The sequence below is a fragment of the Heptranchias perlo genome, chromosome 10 (assembly GCF_035084215.1).
Source record: "Heptranchias perlo isolate sHepPer1 chromosome 10, sHepPer1.hap1, whole genome shotgun sequence".
In the NCBI taxonomy this organism is placed as follows: Eukaryota; Metazoa; Chordata; class Chondrichthyes; order Hexanchiformes; family Hexanchidae; genus Heptranchias; species Heptranchias perlo.
The window spans coordinates 11,450,792-11,475,732 of NC_090334.1; the positions used below are offsets into that span (position 1 = coordinate 11,450,792).

Here is a 24,941-nt window from a genome sequence, read left to right on the forward strand (position 1 = left end):
TGATGCTGCCCCTTTAACACTAGTAAACAATTTTACCACACCAAGTTATAGTCCAGCAATTTTATTTTAAATTCACAAGCTTTCGGAGGCTTCCCCCTTCGTCAGGTGAACGATGTGAAATGAAATCCTCGAGGATTTCATTTCGAGGATTTTCGAGGATTTCATTTCACATCGTTCACCTGACGAGGGAGGAAGCCTCCGAAAGCTTGTGAATTTAAAATAAAATTGCTGGACTATAACTTGGTGTTGTAAAATTGTTTACAATTGTCAACCCCAGTCCATCACCGGCATCTCCACACCTTTAACACTAGGCAGTGTATCTTCAGGTTTAATTCCCAGAACAGGCAGTAATGAATGTCCGACTGCAAACCTACCATTCTGGATCGCATGTGCTTATAAGGGATGGGATCCTACTCTGCTCTGTGTTGCACCAGGAGAGATGGTGAGATATAGGATAGGAATATGGGGATGTACAGGACTGCAAAAGACCCCTGCAGTCCTATTAGCCAGTCGCTGTATCTAAGGAATATCATATCTCATGATAGCTGCATCAAATCTTTCCCCAGGTATTTATCCAACCCTCTCTTGCTGATACATTAATCCCCCTTTGCCTCCATTGGCAGTTCATTCCATGCATCCTGTTCATCCTCCCCCTTCTAAGTTTAATTGTAAACAATTTTACAACACCAAGTTATAGTCCAGCAATTTTATTTTAAATTCACAAGCTTTCGGAGGCTTCCTCCTTCGTCAGGTGAACGATGTGAAAAATAAGTTTAAGACTGCCCACCATTGTTAGGATCTGTGACTATGTTAAACACATTAATGCTTATCTTATCTATACTCTTTAGAATTTTGAATACGTCAAGACTCTGCCCTGAGCCTTCCCTTCTCCAGTGTAAACATTCCCATTGTTTGGAAGATGTACTCTGGAGGTCACAGGTATCCCAACTATTCACAAACTTTTATTGTTCACTTCTCCTGATTTTATAAAAGTATTTGCCTTAAAAACTGATGGCACATTCTGCAGAATGCACTGGAAGGAGTTACTTAGCCCGACAGTGTAAGGGAGCTGGATTAACATCAGTAGAGATACAGTCAGTAACACAGGGTGCTGGGGGAGGGGTTACTGAGTGACAGTGTGAGGGAGCTGGATTAACATCAGAAGAGATACAGTCAGTAACACAGGGTGCTGGGGGAGAGGGGTTACTGAGTGACAGTGTGAGGGAGAGGGATTAACATCAGTAGAGATACAGTCAGTAACACAGGGTGCTGGGGGAGGGGTTACTGAGTGACAGTGTGAGGGGGCTGGATTAACATCAGTAGAGATACAGTCAGTAACACAGGGTGCTGGGGGAGGGGTTACTGAGTGACAGTGTGAGGGAGAGGGATTAACATCAGTAGAGATACAGTCAGTAACACAGGGTGCTGGGGGGAGGGGTTACTGAGTGACAGTGTGAGGGAGAGGGATTAACATCAGTAGAGATACAGTCAGTAACACAGGGTGCTGGGGGAGAGGTTACTGAGTGACAGTGTGAGGGAGAGGGATTAACATCAGTAGAGATACAGTCAGTAACACAGGGTGCTGGGGGGAGGGGTTACTGAGTGACAGTGTAAGGGAGCTGGATTAACATCAGTCGAGATACAGTCAGTAACACAGGGTGCTGGGGGATGAGTTACTGAGTGACAGTGTGAGGGAGCTGGATTAACATCAGTAGAGATACAGTCAGTAACACAGGGTGCTGGGGGAGGGGTTACTGAGTGACAGTGTGAGGGAGCTGGATTAACATCAGTAGAGATACAGTCAGTAACACAGGGTGCTGGGGGAGAGGGGTTACTGAGTGACAGTGTGAGGGAGCTGGATTAACATCAGTACAGATACAGTCAGTAACACAGGGTGCTGGGGGGAGGGGTTACTGAGTGACAGTGTGAGGGAGCTGGATTAACATCAGTCGAGATACAGTCAGTAACACAGGGTGCTGGGGGAGAGGGGTTACTGAGTGACAGTGTGAGGGAGCTGGATTAACATCAGTGGAGATACAGTCAGTAACACAGGGTGCTGGGGGGAGGGGTTACTGAGTGACAGTGTGAGGGAGAGGGATTAACATCAGTAGAGATACAGTCAGTAACACAGGGTGCTGAGGGAGGGGTTACTGAGTGACAGTGTGAGGGAGCTGGATTAACATCAGTAGAGATACAGTCAGTAACACAGGGTGCTGGGGGAGGGGTTACTGAGTGACAGTGTGAGGGAGGGGGATTAACATCAGTCGAGATACAGTCAGTAACACAGGGTGCTGGGGGGAGGGGTTACTGAGTGACAGTGTGAGGGAGCTGGATTAACATCAGTAGAGATACAGTCAGTAACACAGGGTGCTGGGGGAGAGGGGTTACTGAGTGACAGTGTGAGGGAGCTGGATTAACATCAGTAGAGATACAGTCAGTAACACAGGGTGCTGGGGGAGGGGTTACTGAGTGACAGTGTGAGGGAGGGGGATTAACATCAGTCGAGATACAGTCAGTAACACAGGGTGCTGGGGGAGGGGTTACTGAGTGACAGTGTGAGGGAGCTGGATTAACATCAGTAGAGATACAGTCAGTAACACAGGGTGCTGGGGGAGGGGTTACTGAGTGACAGTGTGAGGGAGCTGGATTAACATCAGTCGAGATACAGTCAGTAACACAGGGTGCTGAGGGAGGGGTTACTGAGTGACAGTGTGAGGGAGCTGGATTAACATCAGTAGAGATACAGTCAGTAACACAGGGTGCTGGGGGAGAGGGGTTACTGAGTGACAGTGTGAGGGAGCTGGATTAACATCAGTCGAGATACAGTCAGTAACACAGGGTGCTGGGGGAGAGGGGTTACTGAGTGACAGTGTGAGGGAGCTGGATTAACATCAGTACAGATACAGTCAGTAACACAGGGTGCTGGGGGGAGGGGTTACTGAGTGACAGTGTGAGGGAGCTGGATTAACATCAGTCGAGATACAGTCAGTAACACAGGGTGCTGGGGGAGAGGGGTTACTGAGTGACAGTGTGAGGGAGCTGGATTAACATCAGTGGAGATACAGTCAGTAACACAGGGTGCTGGGGGGAGGGGTTACTGAGTGACAGTGTGAGGGAGCTGGATTAACATCAGTAGAGATACAGTCAGTAACACAGGGTGCTGGGGGAGGGGTTACTGAGTGACAGTGTGAGGGAGGGGGATTAACATCAGTCGAGATACAGTCAGTAACACAGGGTGCTGGGGGGAGGGGTTACTGAGTGACAGTGTGAGGGAGCTGGATTAACATCAGTAGAGATACAGTCAGTAACACAGGGTGCTGGGGGAGAGGGGTTACTGAGTGACAGTGTGAGGGAGCTGGATTAACATCAGTAGAGATACAGTCAGTAACACAGGGTGCTGGGGGAGGGGTTACTGAGTGACAGTGTGAGGGAGGGGGATTAACATCAGTCGAGATACAGTCAGTAACACAGGGTGCTGGGGGAGGGGTTACTGAGTGACAGTGTGAGGGAGGGGGATTAACATCAGTCGAGATACAGTCAGTAACACAGGGTGCTGGGGGAGGGGTTACTGAGTGACAGTGTGAGGGAGCTGGATTAACATCAGTAGAGATACAGTCAGTAACACAGGGTGCTGAGGGAGGGGTTACTGAGTGACAGTGTGAGGGAGCTGGATTAACATCAGTAGAGATACAGTCAGTAACACAGGGTGCTGGGGGAGGGGTTACTGAGTGACAGTGTGAGGGAGCTGGATTAACATCAGTGGAGATACAGTCAGTAACACAGGGTGCTGGGGGAGGGGTTACTGAGTGACAGTGTGAGGGAGCTGGATTAACATCAGTAGAGATACAGTCAGTAACACAGGGTGCTGGGGGGAGGGGTTACTGAGTGACAGTGTGAGGGGGCTGGATTAACATCAGTAGAGATACAGTCAGTAACACAGGGTGCTGGGGGAGGGGTTACTGAGTGACAGTGTGAGGGAGAGGGATTAACATCAGTAGAGATACAGTCAGTAACACAGGGTGCTGGGGAGAGGGGTTACTGAGTGACAGTGTGAGGGAGCTGGATTAACATCAGTAGAGATACAGTCAGTAACACAGGGTGCTGGGGGAGGGGTTACTGAGTGACAGTGTGAGGGAGGGGGATTAACATCAGTGGAGATACAGTCAGTAACACAGGGTGCTGGGGGAGGGGTTACTGAGTGACAGTGTGAGGGAGCTGGATTAACATCAGTAGAGATACAGTCAGTAACACAGGGTGCTGGGGAGAGGGGTTACTGAGTGACAGTGTGAGGGAGGGGGATTAACATCAGTCGAGATACAGTCAGTAACACAGGGTGCTGGGGGGAGGGGTTACTGAGTGACAGTGTGAGGGAGTGGGATTAACATTAATCTGGGTACTTCACAGATTGTCCCATTTCAGCGGTCTCTCTCACAAACTTTTTCCATCCAGACTGGTACAGTAGCTCATCCAAGCCAGGTTTCCCAACGAGCCATCAACGTGCACTGTTTAAATAAAAACAGGCTAAAAAATATTTAAAATCAGCAGGAATAAAAAAAAAGCAGAGGCCAACCTTGACATTTATTTTCAAAGGAGCAAGTCTCCCAGTGAAAGGGCCTGGATTTGCAGTTCGCATCAGCTTCAGCAAGACTCCTCTTTCAAGGAGGTCCTGTACTTAGCCTGTGGTTTGTAGTACTGACGCCAGGTTCAATCTTTATAGACCTTGATCCATGATGTTTACAACAACTGTGTACCGACTATTCATACACCAGAAAGCCCAGTATCAGCAAGAGTTAATTGGCAGTAAACGCCCTACAGCCATGAACGCCACAGCTCTTGTTCAACGTAATAACCCACTGTCTATTCAGCAAGACACTCTCCTCCAAATTAAACTGCCTGGAGGGAGTTCCCGAGCAGTTACTCAGGAACTATTTCACAACTAAACCAGGAGAGTGCTGAAGCATTTCCTACCTACACATCAAGAGATTAAATAAAAAAGGGGGCCTCTGGAGTAAAAAAATCCAGCACATTTCTCGCTTTTGTCGCTGCTGCTAGGTTCAGTGGTGGGGAGGGAGGAATCACTGGTAATATCTCAGGACACCTGGCATGGTTTAGGCCCCCAGCATGAGTTACCATCCCCCGCCTACCCCCCCCCCGCCCCACAAAAACCACCTGACGGCAGCGGTGAATACCAAATTGTTCCGACAAAATCAAAATAGAGAAAAAGTGCGTCATTTCCCCAGCAGCAAAATCTCCCAACTTGACAAGTGACAACAACAACTTGCATTTATGTAGCACCTTTAACTGGTTAATTATCTGCGCACAATATAACTTGCAGCAATTTGCTGAACAACAAAAAGGTTGTTCAGGACAAATTGGAATGCGCCCAACATCGACAGGCGGGAATGAGGAGTGCACCTGGAGTCACCAGTTTCCAATACCAATCCCTGTGCTCCGGCTCCATTCAGGGTGGCTCCATTAGAGACGAGGGCTGCCAACCCTCCAGGATTATCCTGGACTCTCCAGGAATTGAAGATTGTTCTCCAGGATACTGCTGCGAGCAATCAGTGAGAAAAATCAAAGGGGCATTTAAAAAAAATTCTCATCCATTTTATTTGAAGTCTTTTGTTCATTAGTAATAAAAATATTAGAGGTGGGGGAAAAAAAGGTTGTTTGACTGGGCGGGGGGGGTGGAGATGGAAGGTCATGTAATGGGGAGGGTTTAAACTAATTAGGTAGAAGGATAGACACCAGGATGTAGCATTGGAGAGGAGAAACATGGTGCACAAAGGATTGGGAGACAGACAGCACGAGAGTAAGAGAGGGGAATAAGGGAATAAGGTCAGAAATGGGGATGTTTGCTGATGATTGCACAGTGTTCAGTTCCATTCGCAACCCCTCAGATAATGAAGCAGTCCGTGCCCACATGCAGCATAAGGATAAAACTGGCAAGTACAGGCCAGTCAGTTTAACCTCAGTGGTGGGGAAGCTTTTAGAAGCAATAATCTGGGGCAAAATTAATTCACTTGGACAAGTATGGATTAATAAAGGAAAGCCAGAACGGATTTGTTAAAGGCAAATCGTGTTTAACTAACTTGATTGAGTTTTTTGATGAGGTAACAGAGAGGGTTGATGAGGGCAATGCAGTTGATGTTGTGTTTTTGGCCTTTATTGCAAGGGGGTTGGAGTACAAGTGTACTACAGTTGTACATGGCTTTAGTGAGACCACACCTGGAGTACTGTGTACAGTTTTGGTCTCCTTATCTAAGGAAGGATATACTTGCCTTAGAGGCGGTGCAATGAAGGTTCACTAGATTAATTCCTGGGATGAGAGGGTTGTCCTATGAAGAGAGGTTGAGTAGAATGGGCCTATTCTCTCTGGAGTTTAGAAGAATGAGAGGTGATCCCATTGAAATATGTAAGATTATTAGGGAGCTTGACAGCGTAGATGCTGAGAGACTGTTTCCCCTGGCTAGAGAGTCTAGAACTAGAGGGCATAATTGCAGGATAAGGGGTCGGCCATTCAATACTGAGATAAGGAGGAATTTCTTCACTCAGAGGGTTGTGAATCTTTGGAATTCTCTACCCCAGAGGGCTGTGGATGCTGAGTCATTGAATATATTCAAGGCTGAGATCGATAGATTTTTGGACTCTAGGGGAATCATGGGATATGGAGATCGGGCAGGAAAGAGGAGTTGAGGTCGAAGATCAGCCATGATCTGACTGAATAGTGGAGCAGCCTTGAGGGGCCGTATGGCCTACTCCTGCTCCTATTTCTTGTTCTTATGTTCTTATATTCTTACATAAATGGACTTTCAAAAGGCATTTGATAAAGTGCCACATAATAGGCTTGTCAGCAAAATTGAAGCACATGGAATAAAAGAGGCAGTGGCAGCATGGATACAAAATTGGCTAAGTGACAGGAAGCAGAGAGTAGTGGTGAATGGTTGTTTTTCGGACTGGAGGGAGGTGTACAGTGGTGTTCCCCAGGGGTCGGTGCTGGGACCACAGCTTTTTTTGATATATATTGATGACTTGGACTTGGATGTACAGGGCACAATTTCAAAATCTGCAGAAGGCACAAAACTTGGAAGTGTAGTGAACAGTGAGGAGGATAGTGATAGACTTCAACAGGATATAGACAGGCTGGTGGAATGAGCGGACACATGGCAGATGAAATTTAATACAGAAAAGAGCCAACTGACACATTTTGGCAGGAAGAATGAGGAGAAGCAATATAAACTAAACGGTACAATTCTAAAGGGGGTGCAGGAACAGAGAGACCTGGGGGTATATGTACACAAGTCGTTGAAGGTGGCAGGACAGGTTGAGAAGGCTGTTAAAAAAGCATATGGGATCCTGAGCTTTATAAATAGAGACATAAAGTACAAGAGCAAGGAGGTTATACTATACCTTTTTAGAACACTGGTTAGGTCTCAGCTGATTATTGTGTTCAATTCTGGGCACTGCACTTTAGGAAGGATGTGAAGGCCTTAGAGAGGATGCAGAAAAGATTTACTAGAATAGGGATGAGGGACTTCAGTTACGTGCATAGTCTGGAGAAGCTGGGGTTTTTCTCCTTAAAGCAGAGAAGATTAAGAGGAGATTTGATAGAAGTGTTCAAAATCATGAAGGGTTTAGATAAAGTAAATAAAGGGAAACTGTTCCTATTGGCAGAAGGGTTGAGAACCAGAGGACATAGATTTAAGATGATTGGCAAAAGAACCAAAGGTGACATGAGAAAAAACTTTTTTATGCAGCGAGTAGTTATATTCTGGAATGCACTGCCTGAAAGGGTGGTGGAAGCAGATTCAATCATGGCTTTCAAAAAGGAATTGGATAAATATTTGAAGGGAAAAAATTTACAGGGCTACAAGGAAAGTGTGGGGGAATGGGGCTAACTGGATTGCTCTTACAAAGAGTCGGCACGGGCTCGATGGACCGAATGGCCTCCTTCTGTGCTGTAACCATTTTATGATTCTATGAAACCACCAGGAAAAACATCCAACCGGAGTTGGCAACCTTATTAGAGACAGGTAAGGCACAATAGGTGCCCTACCATAAAGACTCAATTTGCTTTCATTTTAGGAACATAGGAACAGGATTAGGCCCTCGAGCCTGTTCCATGCTATTCAAGAAAGGAGGGAGAGAGAAAACAAGGAACTACAGGGCCGTTAGCTTGACTTCAGTCGTCAAAAAAATGCTGGAATCCATTATTAAGGAAGTGGTAACAGGGCACTTAGAACATCATAATATGATTAGGCAGAGTCAACATGGTTTTATGAAAGTGAAATCGTGTTTGACAAATTGATTGGAGTTTTTTGAGGATGTAACTAGCAGGGCAGTTAAAGGGGAACCAGTGGATGTAGTATATTTGGATTTTCAAAAGGCATTCGATAAGGTGCCACCCAAGAAGTTGTTACACAAGATGAGGGCTCATGGGGTTGGGGGTAATTTTTTCACATGGTTTGAGGATTGGTTAACGGACAGAAAACAGAAAGTAGGAATAACAGGTCATTTTCAGGTTGGCAGGCTGTAATTAGTGGAGTACCGCAAGGATTGGTGCTTGGGCCTCAGCTATTTACAATCTATATTAATGACTTGGATGAAGGGACCGAGTGTAATGTATCCAAGTTTGCTGACGATACAAAGCTAGGTGGGAAAGTAAGCTGTGAGGAGGACACAAAGAGTCTGTAAAGGGATATGGACAGATTAAATGAGTGGGCAAGAAGATGGCAGATGGAGTATAATGTGGGGAAATGTGAGGTTATTCACTTTGGTAGGAAGAATAGAAAAACAGAATATTATTTAAATGGTGAGAAACTATTAAATGTTGCTGTCCAGAGAGACTTGGGTGTCCTGGTACAAGAGACACAAAAAGTTAGCATGCAGGTACAGCAAGCAATTAGGAAAGCAAATGGTGTGTTGGCCTTTATTACAAGGGGGTTGGAGTACAAGAGTAAGGAAGTCTTCCTACAATTGTACAAGGCTTTAGTGAGATCTCACCTGGAGTACTGCGTACAGCTTTGGTCTCCTTATCTAAGGAAGGATATACTTGCCTTATAGGCGGTGCAATGAAATTTCACTGGATTAATTCCTGGGATGAGAGGGTTGTCCTATGAGGAGAGGTTGAGTAGAATGGGCTTATACTCTCTGGAGTTTAGAAGAATGAGAGGTGATCTCATTGAAACATACAAGATTCTGAGGGGGCTTGACAGGGTAGAAGCTGAGAGGCTGTTTCCCCAGGCTCGAGAGTCTAGAACTAAAGGGCATAGTTGCAGGATAATGGGTTGGCCATTTAAGACTGAGATGAGGAGGAATTTCTTCATTCAGAGGGTTGTGAATCTTTGGAATTCTCTACCCCAGAGGACTGTGGATGCTGAGTCGTTGAGTATATTCAAGGCTGAGATGGATGTATTTTTGGACTCTAGGGGAATCAAGGGATATGGGGATCAGGCGGGAAAGTGGAGTTGAGGTTGAAGATCAGCCATGATCTGATTGAATGACGGAGTAGGCTCGAGGGGCCGAATGGCCTACTCCTGCTCCTATTTCTTATGTTCTTATGTTCCGCCATTCAGTGAGATCATGGGTGATCTGTGACCTAACTCCATATGCCTGACTTAGCCCCATATCCCTTAATACCTTTGGTTAACAAAAATCTATCAATCTCAGATTTAAATTAACAATTGAGCTGGCATCAACTGCTGTTTGCGGAAGAGAGTTCCAAAGTTCTACCACCCTTTGCGTGTAGAAGTGTTTCCTATCTTCACTCCTGAAAGTCCTGGCTCTAATTTTTAGGCAATGTCCCCTCATCTTAGACTCCCCAACCACGGAAATAGTTTCTCTCTATCTACCCTATCAGTTCCCCATAATATTTGGAAAACTTCGATCAAATCACCCCTTAATCTTCTAAATTCCAGAGAATACAACCCTAGTTTGTGTAATCTCTCCTCGTAATTTAACCCTAGGAGTCCAGGTATCATTCTAGTAAATCTACGCTGCATTCCCTCCAAGGCCAAAACTCCTCCCTAAGGTGCGGTGCCCAGAACTGAACACAGTACCCCAGGTATGGTCTGACCAGGGCTTGGTATAGCTCTAGCATAACTTCTACCCCCTTTATCAGCTCCCCCATTATTGGCTTTTACATCACCATTTGCAAGCGCCAGCTGTGGCTCAGTCGGTCGCACTCTTGCCTCTGAGTTAGAAAGTTTATGAGACATGAGTACATAATCTGGGCTGACACTCCAGTGCAGTACTGAGGAAGAGGTTGATTGGCAGTCAAAAACAATTATCACGTCGTTAAAAGGTTACTTACGTAATGAATTACTAGACTTAACTTTCCGTGGCGAGTTTAATGGGCAATTAATGTGCAAATCCAGCAAGTTCTTAAACATAATGGTGAGATGCTGTTCGTGTGACCAGCAAATTCTGGAGATTTGCAAGTCATGGTGCATCTCTTAATCCCCTGAATGTGCTGGCTGATTTGTGCATTAATAACAGTGTATTTTTTTCAGCACGTTCCGGCCCATTATCCTAAAACAGCTAATCTCTTCCTCCAGCAAATATTAAACATTTGGCAGTTCAAAGCTGGAGCACTAACATACTGGGTTTCACGTTGGATTTGTGGTTCAGGTAGGGTTGCCAACCCTCCAGGATTAAAGATTAATCTCCTGGACACTGTGGCGAGCAACCCAGGAGAATAACCATTTTCTTTGTTTATTAGTTATAAAAATATTGGTGATGGGATTAAAAGACTGTTTGACTGGGCGGGGCGGTTGGTGATGGGAGGTCATGTGATGAAACCTCCAGGAATACGTCCAAGCAGAGTTGGCAACCCTAGCTTCAGATCTCAGATTCCCTGCACTCTGAGTTCTTGAACACGCAGAAAAACAAATGGAAAGGAAAGAAAATCAGAAACATACAGAAGACCAGCTTGTTCATCGAGCCTGCCCCACTCCGTGCTGGCCAGAGCATCATGTCTAAACGCTCCCTCCCTCCCTCCCCACAGCCATGTAAACTCGTGGGAGAGGCAAAACAAACAGAGAAATAAAACCCAATAAGGGAAAATTCCTCACAGCAATGGCAGAGGCCCAGTATCAAGTTGTCTGCCGGTAATCTCAGTATGGCATTGGGAGTCTCATCAAAACCTCCATAGATAACAAGACTTTTCAAAAAGTTACAGAAAATAAACCTCTCTCTTGCACATAGGTTGGGGGGGGGGGTGGGGGGAGAAGGCAAAAAGAAAACAAGTTGGGCAAGGGACGGCTAACCAGTATTTTATAAAGGTTTACCATAACTTCCTTGATTTTATACTCTACGCCTCTATTAATAAAGCCCAGGATCCCACATACTTTTTTAACAGCCTTCTCAACTTGTCCTGCCACCTTCAAAGATTTGTGTATGTGCACCCCCAGGTCTCTTTGTTTCTATATCCCCGTTAAAATTGTACCATTTAGTTTATATTGCCTCTCCTCATTCTTCCTACCAAAATGCATCACTTAACACTTCTCTGTGTTAAATTTCATCCGCCATGTGTCTACCCATTTCACCAGTCTGTCTACGTCCTCCTGAAGTCTGTTACTATCCTCCACATTGTTTACTACATTTCCGAGTTTCGTGTCATCTGCAAACTTTGAAATTACACCCTCTATACCCAAGTCCAGGTCATTAATATATATCAAAAAGAGCAGTGGTCCTAATACAGACCCCTGGGGAACACCACTGTATACTTCCCTCCAGTCTGAAAAACAATCATTCACCACTACTCACTGCTTTCTGTCCCTTAGCCAATTTTGTATCCATGCTGCCACCTAATCCCAGCTTTGATTTTGCTAACAAGCCTATTATGTGGTACTTTATCAAATGCCTTTTGAAAGTCCACATACAACACATCAACCGCACCTCCCTCATCAACCGCACCTCTCTGTTACATCATCAGAGAGCTCAGAGAGCAGAGATGCTGTTTGTGGTATATATTAATGATTTGGACTTGAATGTAGGGGGCATGATTGGCAAATTTGCAGACGACACAAAAATTGGCCGTGTAGTTGATAGTGAAGAGGATAGCTGTAGACTCCAAGAAGATATCAATGGGTTGGTGGAGCGGGCTGAAAAGTGGCAAATGGAGTTCAACCCGGAGAAGTGTGAGGTAATGCACTTAGGGAGGGCAAACAGTAAAAGGGAATACGCAGTAAACGGGAATATATTGAGAGGGGTAGAGGAAGTGAGAGACCTTGGAGTGCATGTGCACAGGTCCCTCAAGGTGGCAGTACAGGTAGATAAGGTTGTGAAGAAGGCATACGGAATGCTTTCTGTTATTAGCCGAGGTATAGAATACAAAAGCAGGGATTTAATGATGGAACTGTATAAAACGCCGGTAAGGCCACAGCTGGAGTATTGTGCGCAGTTCTGGTCACCACATTACAGGAAGGATGTAATTGCCCTGGAAAGAGTGCAGAGAAGCTTTCCAAGAATGTTGCCAGGGCTTGAAAATTGCAGCTACGAGGAAAGATTGGATAGGCTGGGGTTATTTTCCTTGGAGCAGAGGAGGCTGAGGGGAGTCTTGATTGAGGTGTACAAAATTACGAGGGGCCTAGATAGAGTAGACAGGAAGTACCTGTTTCCCCTAGCGGAGAGTTCAAGAACTAGAGCACATAGATTTAAGCTGATTGGCAGAAGGATTAGAGGGGACATGAGGAAAAACTTTTTTACCCAGAGGGTGGTGGGTGTATGGAATTCGCTGCCCGAATTGGTACTAGAGGCAAGGACCCTCAACTCTTTTAAAAAGTACCTGGACCTGCACCTAAAGTGCTGTAAGCTGCAGGGCTACGGACCGGGTGCTGGAAGCTGGGATTAGAATGGGCACCTGGTTGTTCTTCGAGCCGGGGCGGACACAATGGGCCGAATGGCCCCCTTCTGTGCTGTATCTTTTTTATGGTTCTAACCACGATTTTCCTTTAACAAACCCGCGCTGGCTTTCATTTATTAGCCCATACTTTTCCAAGTGCCAAGTAAATTTGTCCCGGGTTTTTGTCTCTAAAAGTTTCCCCACCACCGACGTTAGGCTGACTGGCCTGTAATTGCCGGGTTTATCCCTCTGCCCTTTTTTGAACAGGGGTGTAACATTTGCAGTCCTCCAGCACCGTCCCCATATCAAAGGAGGATTGGAAGATTGTGGCAATTTCTACCCTTACTTCCCTCACCAACCTAGGATGCATCTCACCGGGTGACTTTTCTACTTTAAACGCTGCCAACTTTTTAAGTACCTCCTCTTTATCTATTTTTATCCCATCCAATTTCTCTACCACCTCCTCCTTTACTGTGATATTGGCAACATCCTCTTCTCTAGTGAAGACCGAAGTGAAATATTTATTTATTACCTCAGCCACGCCTTCTGCCTCCACAAGAAGATTTTTTTTGTCCCTAATCAGTCCCACCCTTCCTTTGACTACCTTTTTATTATTTATATATTTATAAAAGACTTCTGGGTTCTCTTTTATATTAGCCGCTAATCTATTCTCATACTCTCTCTTTGTCCCTCTTATTCTCTTTTTTTAGACCTCCTCTGTACTTTCTGTATTCAGCCTGGTTCTCTACTGTATTATGAACCTTACAATTGTCATAAGCCTCATTTTCCTGTTTCATTTTAATCTCTATATCTTTAGTCATCCAGGGAGCTCTAGCTTTGGATGCCCTTCCTTTCCCCCTCATGTTCTCTGTACATAAGCACATAAGAAATAGGAGCAGGAATAGGCCATAGGGTCCCTCGAGCCTGCTCCGCCATTCAATCAGATCATGGCTGATCTTCGACCTCAACTCCACTTTCCTGTCCAATCCCCATATCCCTTGATTCCCTTGGAGTCCAAAAATCTATCGATCTCAGCCTTAAATATATTCAATGACTGAGCATCCACAGTCCTCTGGGGTAGAGAATTCCAAAGATTCACCACACACTGAGTGAAGAAATTTCTCCTCATCTCGCTCCTAAATGGCCGACCTCTTATCCTGAGATTATGCCCCTAGTTCTAGACTGTCCAGCCAGGGGAAACACCCTCTCAGCATGTATCCTGTCAAGCCCTCTCAGAATCTTATATGTTTCAATGAGATCTCCTCGCATTCTTCTAAACTCCAGGCCCATTCTACTCAATCGCTCCTCATAGGACAACCCTCTCATCCCAGGAATTAATCTAATGAACCTTTGTTGCACCGCCTCTAAGGTAAGTATATCCTTCCTTAGGTAAGGAGACCAAAACTGTACGCAGTACTCCAGGTGTGGTCTCACTAAAGCCAATTGCAACAAGACTTCCTTAATCTTGTACTCCAACCCCCTTGCAATAAAAGCCAACATAACATTTACTTTTCTAATTGCCTGCTGTACCTGCATGTTAACTTTCTGTGTTTCGTGTACCATCTCCTCCTTGAAGGCCTCCCATTGTTTAATTACTGTTTTGCCTATCAATTTTTGATTCCAATTCACCAGGGCAAGATCCCTTTTTAACTCACTGAAATTTGCCCTCCTCCAGTTAAGTATTTTTACGCTTGATTGTTCCTTGTCCTTTTCCATAACTATTCTAAACCTAATGATATCATGATTCCCCTTGACCTGGGGAAATAACAGAAGGCCCGATATTCTTCGGGCAGGTGGGTGATGAGGTGAGTTAGAAACACACCCACTGCTGCAGAAATCAGGCCCAGCCTATTTTAACTTCTGGGCCTCACTGGGCGCGCGGCCAGTCGATTTCCCGGCCAGTCCGGGCAAGAGATGGCGAGAAATCGTGCAACACGGAGGCCACATGCCGAAATAAAGTAGGTGTCGTGTTCAGGAAGGGAAGGAGGGGGAGTCCGGGGCTGGGGAGGCCCAAGTTTTCCTTGTGGGAAATGAGCGTGCACTCCTGCTCCTCCGGGCCCCACAAAGCAAAGAAAAACACGTCACCTTTGCTGGCCTCTTCTGATTGTCTTCAGTCCTGGGTTGGCACGGCAGGATAGCTGGCAGCAGCTCCCCCTATCAGGCCGGAGTTAAAATTGCAGACAGGGCCTGCTTTGGGCGGGTGTACTTGCGGCCTGCTCAGGAGAATGGGTTAAAATCCCGGACACTGGGATCCGGGCAGTTCCAGGGGAGGGTTCATAACTCGGGGCATTTTAACTGCCTACTCTCTGGGTAGGCAGGGTTAAAATTGCTCTCAAGAGTCTTGCACCATCCTGCAATGTCAATGAGATGAAGCACAAAGGTAAGAGTATCCCCAGCCAGAAAGCACAGGATGAAATGCAATAATTCAATCCCAGTTTTTAATAGCTCCATCTTCCTCACAGTCTAAAAGCTGCTTGGACATCAAACAGTGTCCTGTTAACTTCCCCACTGGCTTAATTACTAAAGGTATCATCCCATGCAATACTAACCCATAAAGACCAAAAAAAAATTCTCTCATTTCTGTAGCACTTTCACATCTCACCAAAATTTCACACAAAATTAGTTATTTAGTGACTCTTGTTACTTAGGGAAATGTGGCAGCCACTCTGTGCACAGTAAGATCTCACAAACAGCAGTGAGATGAATGATCAGTTAATCTGTTTTTGGTGGTGTTGCTTTAAAGAAGGAATATTGGTCAGAATACCGGGAGATCTCCCTGCGTTTCTTTAAATAGTGCCACGGGGTCCTTAATATTAACGTGAACCACCAAAACAGACAGGCAGGACCTTGGTTTGACATTGCACTGGAAAGACGGCAGTTCCATCTGGGTTACACCTAAGTATCAGCTTTGATGGTGTAGAAGTCTGAGAGTGGGGCTTGAACCTACAACTTTTGACTCAGAGGCAAGAGCCAAGTTGGCCTGTGCTGTCAGCAGGGGGCTAGCAGTTATGATGCAATTGGCTTCCGGAACTTCTGACTCAGGAAGGGAGGGGAAAAATTAGCCGTTCTTGATCACTGTCAATTGACCCCTTCTGGAAAGTGCTGAGTGGATTTCATGAGGACGGGACCAGCCTCACCTATAATGCCTCTCCATGATCAAATAAGCTGCTGATACTTGCTGTCTAAGCAATATCTTCCTTCAGCGCCTCCTCTCTGCTGTCCATCTTGCTGGGATTGCCCTAGTTTGGTTCCATTCCAAACACAGTCACAGTATCTCCAGCAGAGGTCTCCCTCCCCACCCGACACTTTACAAGCCCCCAAGAATCCATCCTACGTTCCCTGCTCTTCTTCAACTACATGCTGCTCCCATAGCAACGTCATCTGCAGACATGGGGTCAGCTTCCACATGCACCCGATGACACCAGCCCTACCTCACCATTTCTCCCGACCCCTTCACTATTTCAGTGTTGTCAGACTCCTTGTCCGATATCCAGAATGAGTTGCAATTCCCGCTGGTTAAACACTGGGTTGATCAAAGTCATTGTCTTCATCACCCCCGTCCCCCCCCCAACAAACTTCGTACCCTTGCCACAAATTCCATCCCCCTCCCGGACCATTGCCTCAGACTAGTCAACACTTTAGCATCCTATTCGACACTGAGCTGAGCTTCCGACCCCATATCCTCTCCGTCACCAAGACCCGCAACCTCGTAACATTGTCCGTCTCAGCCCCCATCTCATCCAATCTGCCGCTGAAACCCTCATCCATGCTTCTGGCACCTCTGGACTCGACTGTTCCAATGTTCCTCTGGCCGGCCTCCCATCCTCACACTCCATATACTTCAGCTCATCCAAAGCCCAGCTGCTCTTACCCCATCCTGCACCAAGTCCCACTCACTGAGCACCCCTGTCCTCACTAACTTACTCTGGCTCCCAGTCACCCAACTCCTCAAATTTAAAATTCACAACCTTGTGTCTAAATCCCCCCATGGACTTATTCCCCCCTCCCATCTGTAATCTCCTCCAGCCCTATAGCCCCCCCCCCCCCATCCCCCAAACTCTGCATTCCCCTAACTGGAGGAATTCCCTCCTTAAACCCCTCTGCTTCCCTCTCCTGTTTCAAAACCCTTCTTAAAACCCACCTCTTTGACCAAGCTTTTGTCGTGCTTTTTGATAGCTCCTACTTTGGCTTGGCGTTTTTTTTATTATGCCTCTGAAGCGCATTGGGGTTTTTTCTACGTTAAAGACGTTATTATTCATGAATTGAAGAAAAAGGGGGGAAAAAAATAAGGTCTTCACATTGCCTAGAAAATAGCACTCTTGTCCTCAATGCCATCTTCTTTTACCTGATGAGGTAACACCATCCCCAAGCTGGCACTTGCACTGAAGTCACCAGCGTTCTGGGCCAAGAATGGTCAAAAAACAATTGGGGTAGCATTACTCCCCTGCTCATGGCAATATCCTGCTTACCACACGATTTTAATTTCCTCCTCAGGACCTTGAAAGGAAGCATCAATAGGAGTCGTCTGAGACTTGGTTTCCTGCGGACTTAATCGTATTTTTAAAAACGCGAGTGCTTAAGTTCGCTTTTGGACAACGTTGAGATCACAGATGTGTTTTAGTCAGAAGGTGAGTGCAAACCTGGCACAATGAAACATCTAGGGAAATAAATACTCGCAGAATAGTTCGAGTTACTCAGTTAATATGTGACTTGTGGAGGTGGGGGGGGGCGGAAGTGGAGGAAAGGAAGATTTTTATTCACTAAATGTAGTTACATTCACTTAAGTGCAGCCATGTAGATATTAAATGATGCAGAGAGTGCCATTTTTCATTTTCCATCGCAGCTATGTTTCCCTTGTGTCCAGAGATCTTGCACTGAATGGGAGTGGGAGTAAGCAGTTGACCTCAGTTGGCTCAGCACGAGTATAAATGGGAATGAAGATCTTCACAGTTGCACACTATGTGACATCCCAGTCTGTTCGACTGATTGGAGATATCAGTGAACCAGAGTGACCTCCACTGGAGACACTTCAGATGCAAGAGTACCGGTCTCCTACTCTCCCTTCCTCTTCAACTCGACACTCCACTCCCTCCATCAGCTCTCTCCATATAGTTCTGAATACACCTATCGCCAGGTCTATCCCCTATTGTCTATGACGAGACCCAGTGCTGTAATCTGCAATACCTGTAAAATCCATGCGGGTAGTACAGAGTGGTGGGAGCAGCTGTAACCAACCAAATCCGTCCGAAAAATTTACATCATGGGTGGGTTTAGTGCACTTTGAACTGGCAGCTGGAACATGGATCTCAGGTCTGATCCAATCTTCAATTACCAACAGGCACAGCCAGAGTGAACCATAAATAGTGACATTCCGGACACAGCCAGAGTAAACCAGGAATAGTGACATTCCAGACACAGCCAGAGTGAACCATGAATAGTGACATTCCAGACACAGCCAGAGTGAATCATGAATAGTGACACTCCAGACACAGCCAGAGTGAACCATAAATAGTGACATTCCGGACACAGCCAGAGTAAACCATGAATAGTGACACTCCAGACACAGCCAGAGTGAACCATGAATAGTGACACTCCAGACACAGCCAGAGTGAACCATGAATAGTGACACTCCAGACACAGCCAGAGTGAACCATGAATAGTGACACTCCAGACACAGCCAGAGTGAACCATGAATAGTGACATTCCAGACACAGCCAGAGTGAACCATGAATAGTGACACTCCAGACACAGCCAGAGTAAACCATGAATAGTGACACTCCAGACACAGCCAGAGTGAACCATGAATAGTGACACTCCAGACACAGCCAGAGTAAACCATGAATAGTGACACTCCAGACACAGCCAGAGTGAACCATGAATAGTGACATTCCAGACACAGCCAGAGTGAATCATGAATAGTGACACTCCAGACACAGCCAGAGTAAACCAGGAATAGTGACACTCCAGACACAGCCAGAGTAAACCAGGAATAGTGACACTCCAGACACAGCCAGAGTGAATCATGAATAGTGACACTCCAGACACAGCCAGAGTGAACCATAAATAGTGACATTCCAGACACAGCCAGAGTGAATCATGAATAGTGACACTCGGGACACAGCCAGAGTGAACCATGAATAGTGACACTCCAGACACAGCCAGAGTGAATCATGAATAGTGACATTCCAGACACAGCCAGAGTGAACCATGAATAGTGACATTCCAGACACAGCCAGAGTGAACCATGAATAGTGACACTCCAGACACAGCCAGAGTGAACCATGAATAGTGACATTCCAGACACAGCCAGAGTGAACCATGAATAGTGACATTCCAGACACAGCCAGAGTGAATCATGAATAGTGACATTCCAGACACAGCCAGAGTGAACCATGAATAGTGACATTCCAGACACAGCCAGAGTGAACCATGAATAGTGACATTCCAGACACAGCCAGAGTGAACCATGAATAGTGACATTCCAGACACAGCCAGAGTGAACCATGAATAGTGACATTCCAGACACAGCCAGAGTGAATCATGAATAGTGACATTCCAGACACAGCCAGAGTGAACCATGAATAGTGACATTCCAGACACAGCCAGAGTGAACCATGAATAGTGACATTCCAGACACAGCCAGAGTGAATCATGAATAGTGACACTCCAGACACAGCCAGAGTGAACCATGAATAGTGACATTCCAGACACAGCCAGAGTGAACCAGGAATAGTGACACTCCAGACACAGCCAGAGTGAATCATGAATAGTGACATTCCGGACACAGCCAGAGTAAACCATGAATAGTGACACTCCAGACACAGCCAGAGTGAACCAGGAATAGTGACACTCCAGACACAGCCAGAGTGAATCATGAATAGTGACACTCCAGACACAGCCAGAGTAAACCAGGAATAGTGACATTCCAGACACAGCCAGAGTGAATCATGAATAGTGACATTCCGGACACAGCCAGAGTGAACCAGGAATAGTGACATTCCAGACACAGCCAGAGTGAATCATGAATAGTGACATTCGGGACACAGCCAGAGTGAACCATGAATAGTGACATTCCAGACACAGCCAGAGTGAACCATGAATAGTGACATTCCAGACACAGCCAGAGTGAATCATGAATAGTGACATTCCAGACACAGCCAGAGTGAACCATGAATAGAGACACTCCAGACACAGCCAGAGTGAATCATGAATAGTGACACTCCAGACACAGCCAGAGTGAACCATGAATAGTGACACTCCAGACACAGCCAGAGTGAACCATGAATAGTGACATTCCAGACACAGCCAGAGTGAATCATGAATAGTGACATTCCAGACACAGCCAGAGTGAACCATGAATAGTGACATTCCAGACACAGCCAGAGTGAATCATGAATAGTGACATTCGGGACACAGCCAGAGTGAACCAGGAATAGTGACATTCCAGACACAGCCAGAGTGAATCATGAATAGTGACATTCCAGACACAGCCAGAGTGAACCAGGAATAGTGACATTCCAGACACAGCCAGAGTGAATCATGAATAGTGACACTCCAGACACAGCCAGAGTGAACCAGGAATAGTGACACTCCAGACACAGCCAGAGTGAACCATGAATAGTGACATTCCAGACACAGCCAGAGTGAACCATGAATAGTGACACTCCAGACACAGCCAGAGTGAACCATAAATAGTGACACTCCAGACACAGCCAGAGTGAACCATGAATAGTGACACTCCAGACACAGCCAGAGTGAACCATGAATAGTGACATTCCAGACACAGCCAGAGTGAACCATGAATAGAGACACTCCAGACACAGCCAGAGTGAACCATGAATAGTGACATTCCAGACACAGCCAGAGTGAATCATGAATAGTGACATTCCAGACACAGCCAGAGTGAACCATGAATAGAGACACTCCAGACACAGCCAGAGTGAATCATGAATAGTGACACTCCAGACACAGCCAGAGTGAACCATGAATAGTGACACTCCAGACACAGCCAGAGTGAACCATGAATAGTGACATTCCAGACACAGCCAGAGTGAATCATGAATAGTGACATTCCAGACACAGCCAGAGTGAACCATGAATAGTGACATTCCAGACACAGCCAGAGTGAATCATGAATAGTGACATTCGGGACACAGCCAGAGTGAACCAGGAATAGTGACATTCCAGACACAGCCAGAGTGAATCATGAATAGTGACATTCCAGACACAGCCAGAGTGAACCAGGAATAGTGACATTCCAGACACAGCCAGAGTGAATCATGAATAGTGACACTCCAGACACAGCCAGAGTGAACCAGGAATAGTGACACTCCAGACACAGCCAGAGTGAACCATGAATAGTGACATTCCAGACACAGCCAGAGTGAACCATGAATAGTGACATTCCAGACACAGCCAGAGTGAACCATGAATAGAGACACTCCAGACACAGCCAGAGTGAACCATGAATAGTGACATTCCAGACACAGCCAGAGTGAACCATGAATAGTGACACTCCAGACACAGCCAGAGTGAATCATGAATAGTGACATTCCAGACACAGCCAGAGTGAACCATGAATAGTGACATTCCAGACACAGCCAGAGTGAATCATGAATAGAGACACTCCAGACACAGCCAGAGTGAACCATGAACAGTGACATACCAGATGCAAGTGAAACCACAATGCAACACTCATCTACAGTGCAGGACTGACGATCTGGAGACAAGAGCCAGAGGGAGCCATAACTGAAACAGGTACAAACACTGTGCACCTCGACTAACACTGGGCTCCACTGAGATATCTGCAGGATCAGCAAAATAAAATTTCAGCTCTCACTGATTTTCTATCGCAAATTGCTCTCTCTATCGGGCGATCGCTATTTCTGGGTTTGTTACATTGCCCACCATCCCACACTGTAATACTCCTAGCTCCTACCCGCACCATGTTAGCTGTATCACTCTGTCACATGTTATCACCTACCCCTTCGACCCAATCACTTAACGCAACGAATCGTTCAATTATTCCAGTAAATGAAACCCTTCTGATATCTCCAAACCCCCCAACCTCTCTGGGTGATACTCCGGGACTGCCTGTTTATTCTATTCTTGCATTGTGTTGCACATCTGACTCACCTTGCATCCTCTTTTAATGCATTCCCCACGTTTATTATTGCATTGCATTTAATGGAATATTTATATTGCACTGCGCTCGTTGCATTGCACAGATGCCAGTTATTTGTTGCATTGCATGTATCTCATGGTGGGTTAACCGCTTTGACACTCACCTTGTCAGTGATATTCTTGCCGGCGCCGTGGTGTTTGCTCCTTCGCAGTTTGAGTGAAGGGGAGCGGAGCAGTTTTTTGATCCTGGTGGTGATGGTAGGAGCTCCGTGATCGGCCATGGTTTCTCAGCCTCCTTCCTTCCTCCCGGACCGGCTCCGGCTCCAGATCGCCCCACTTCCCACTATCTCCTCGGCCGCTGCCCCGTTCACTCGAACCGGGCGACTGCAGGGCAGTCTCACGCCGTCCCGCTCGCTTGCATTTCCAACCCTCCACCAGCTCCGGGACACACAGACTTCCCCCCCCCCCCCGCCCCCCTGTCAGGGGCTTTGACATACACACTACCTCACCCCCCCCCCTCCTCCCCTCCCCTCGATCGGACAGAGACCAGCCCGGCCCGATCAGCTGCTGCAACCCAATCTCACAGGCTGAAATCGCACAGATACACCGCCCCCTCCGTCAGGGGTAAAACACTACACATCGTACAAGATACTGTGTCACAAGCAGCATGTGTCAGTCTCACTGTATATCACACAGGGAACATACTGCCAGTTCATTGCACAGGACCCACAGACACCCAAACTGATGCACATCATATCACAGGGTGGAGCCAGAGGACTGGAGAATTGCAAATGTTACACCCTTGTTCAAAAAAGGGTGTAAGGATAAACCCAGAACAAAAGGCCAGTCAGTTTAACCTCGGTGGTGGGGAAGCTTTTGGAAACGATAATCCGGGACAGAATTAATAGTCACTTGGACGAGTGTGAATTAATAAAGGAAAGCCAGCACGGATTTGTTAAAGGCAAATCATGTTTAACTAACTGGATTGAGTTTTTTGATGAGGTAACAGAGAAGGTTGATGAGGGCAATGCAGTTGATGTGGTGTATGTGGACTTTCAAACGATAAAGTGCTACATAATAGGCTTGACAGCAAAATTGAAGCCCATAGAATAGAAGGGGCAGTAGCAACATGGATACAGAATTGGCTAAGTGACAGGAAACAGGGAGTAGTGGTGAACAGTTGTTTTTCGGACTGGAGGGAGGTGTACAGTGGTGTTCCCCAGGGGTCGGTGCTGGGACCACTGCTTTTCTTGATATATGTTAATGACTTGGACTTGGGTGTGCAGGGAAAAATTTCAAAATTTGCAGATGACACAAAACTTAGAAGTGTAGTGAACAGTGAGGAGGATAATGATAGACTTCAAGAGGATATAGACAGGCTGGTGAAATGGGCAGACACGTGGCAGATGAAATTTAACACAGAGAAGTGCAAAGTGACACATTTTGGTAGGAAGAACGAGGAGAGGCAATATAAACTAAATGGTACAACTCTAAAGGGGGTGCAGGAACAGAGAGATCTGGGGGTATATGTGCACAAATCGTTGAAGGTGGCAGGACAGATTGAGAAAGTGGTTAAAAAAGCATACGGGATCCTGGGCTTTATAAATAGAGGCATAGAGTACAAAAGCAAGGAAGTTATGTTGAACCTTTATAAAACACTGATTTGACCACAACTGGAGTATTGTGTCCAATTCTGGGCACCGCACTTTAGGAAAGATGCGGAGGCCTTAGAGAGGGTGCAAAAGAGATTTACTAGAACGGTTCCAGTGATGAGGGACTTCAGTTATGTGGATAGACTGGAGAAGCTGGGGTTGTTCTTCTTAGAGCAGAGAAGGTTGATAGGAGATTTGATAGAAGTGTTCAAAATCATGAAGGGTTTAGATAAAGTAAATAAAGAGAAACTGTTCCCATTGGCGGAAGGGTCGAGAACCAGAGGACACAGATTTAAGGTGATTGACAAAAGAACCAAAGGCAACATGAGGAAAAACTTTTTTACGCAGCGAGTAGTTATGATCTGGAATGCTCTGCCTGAAAGGGTGGTGGAAGCAGATTCAATCATGGCTTTCAAAAAGGAATTGGATAAATATTTGAAGGGAAAAAAATTACAGGGCTATGGGGGAAGAGCGGGGGAATGGGACTAACTGGATTGCTTTTACAAAGGGATGGGCCGAATGGCCTCCTTCTGTGCTGTAACGATTCTATGATTCTATCTACACTGTCTGATACACATCACACACTGCCAATTGTACATCACATATACTCAGATAATGAAGCAGTCCGAGCTCGCATGCAGCAAGACCTGGACAACATTCAGGCTTGGGCTCATAAGTGGCAAGTAACATTCAGGCCAGACAAGTGCCAGGCAATGACCATCTCCAACAAGAGAGAGTCTAACCACCTCCCCTTGACATTCAATGGTGTTACCATCGCTGAATCCCCCACCATCAACATCCTGGGGGGTCACCACTGACCAGAAACTTAACTGGACCAGCCACATAAATACTGTGGCTACAAGAGCAGGTCAGAGGCTGGGTATTCTGCGGCGAGTGACTCACCTCCTGACTCCCCAAAGCCTTTCCACCATCTACAAGGCACAAGTCAGGAGTGTGATGGAATACTCTCCACTTGCCTGGATGAGTGCAGCTCCAACAACACTCAAGAAGCTCGACACCATCCAGGTCAAAGCAATCCGCTTGATTGGCACCCCATCCACCACCCTAAACATTCACTCCCTTCACCACTGGCACACTGTGGCTGCAGTGTGTATCATCCACAGGATGCACTGCAGCAACTCGCCAAGGCTTCTTCGACAGCACCTCCCAAACCCATGACCCCTACCACCCAGAAGGACAAGGGCAGCAGGCACATGGGAACAACACCACCTGCACGTTTCCCTCCAAGTCACACACCATCCTGACTTGGAAATATATCGCCGTTCCTTCATCGTCGCTGGTTCAAAATCCTGGAACTCCCT

The 24,941-nt window shown here is 46.3% G+C and overlaps 1 protein-coding gene across 4 annotated transcripts in view; it reads right to left on the reverse strand.

Annotated features, from left to right (window-relative positions):
- Positions 1–22,384, reverse strand: part of mapkbp1 (mitogen-activated protein kinase binding protein 1) — a 352,050-nt gene extending 329,666 nt beyond the window's left edge. For all 4 annotated transcript variants that reach the window (XR_010964161.1, XR_010964160.1, XM_067991220.1 and 1 more), the window contains exon 1: positions 22,132–22,384. Coding sequence is in view for 2 of the 4 variants with exons in the window: in XM_067991220.1 (XP_067847321.1) it covers positions 22,132–22,248 (117 nt within the window). In the remaining 2 variants the exon portion in view is untranslated. The remainder of the gene's footprint in view (positions 1–22,131) is intronic.
- Positions 22,385–24,941: the final 2,557 nt, after the last annotated feature.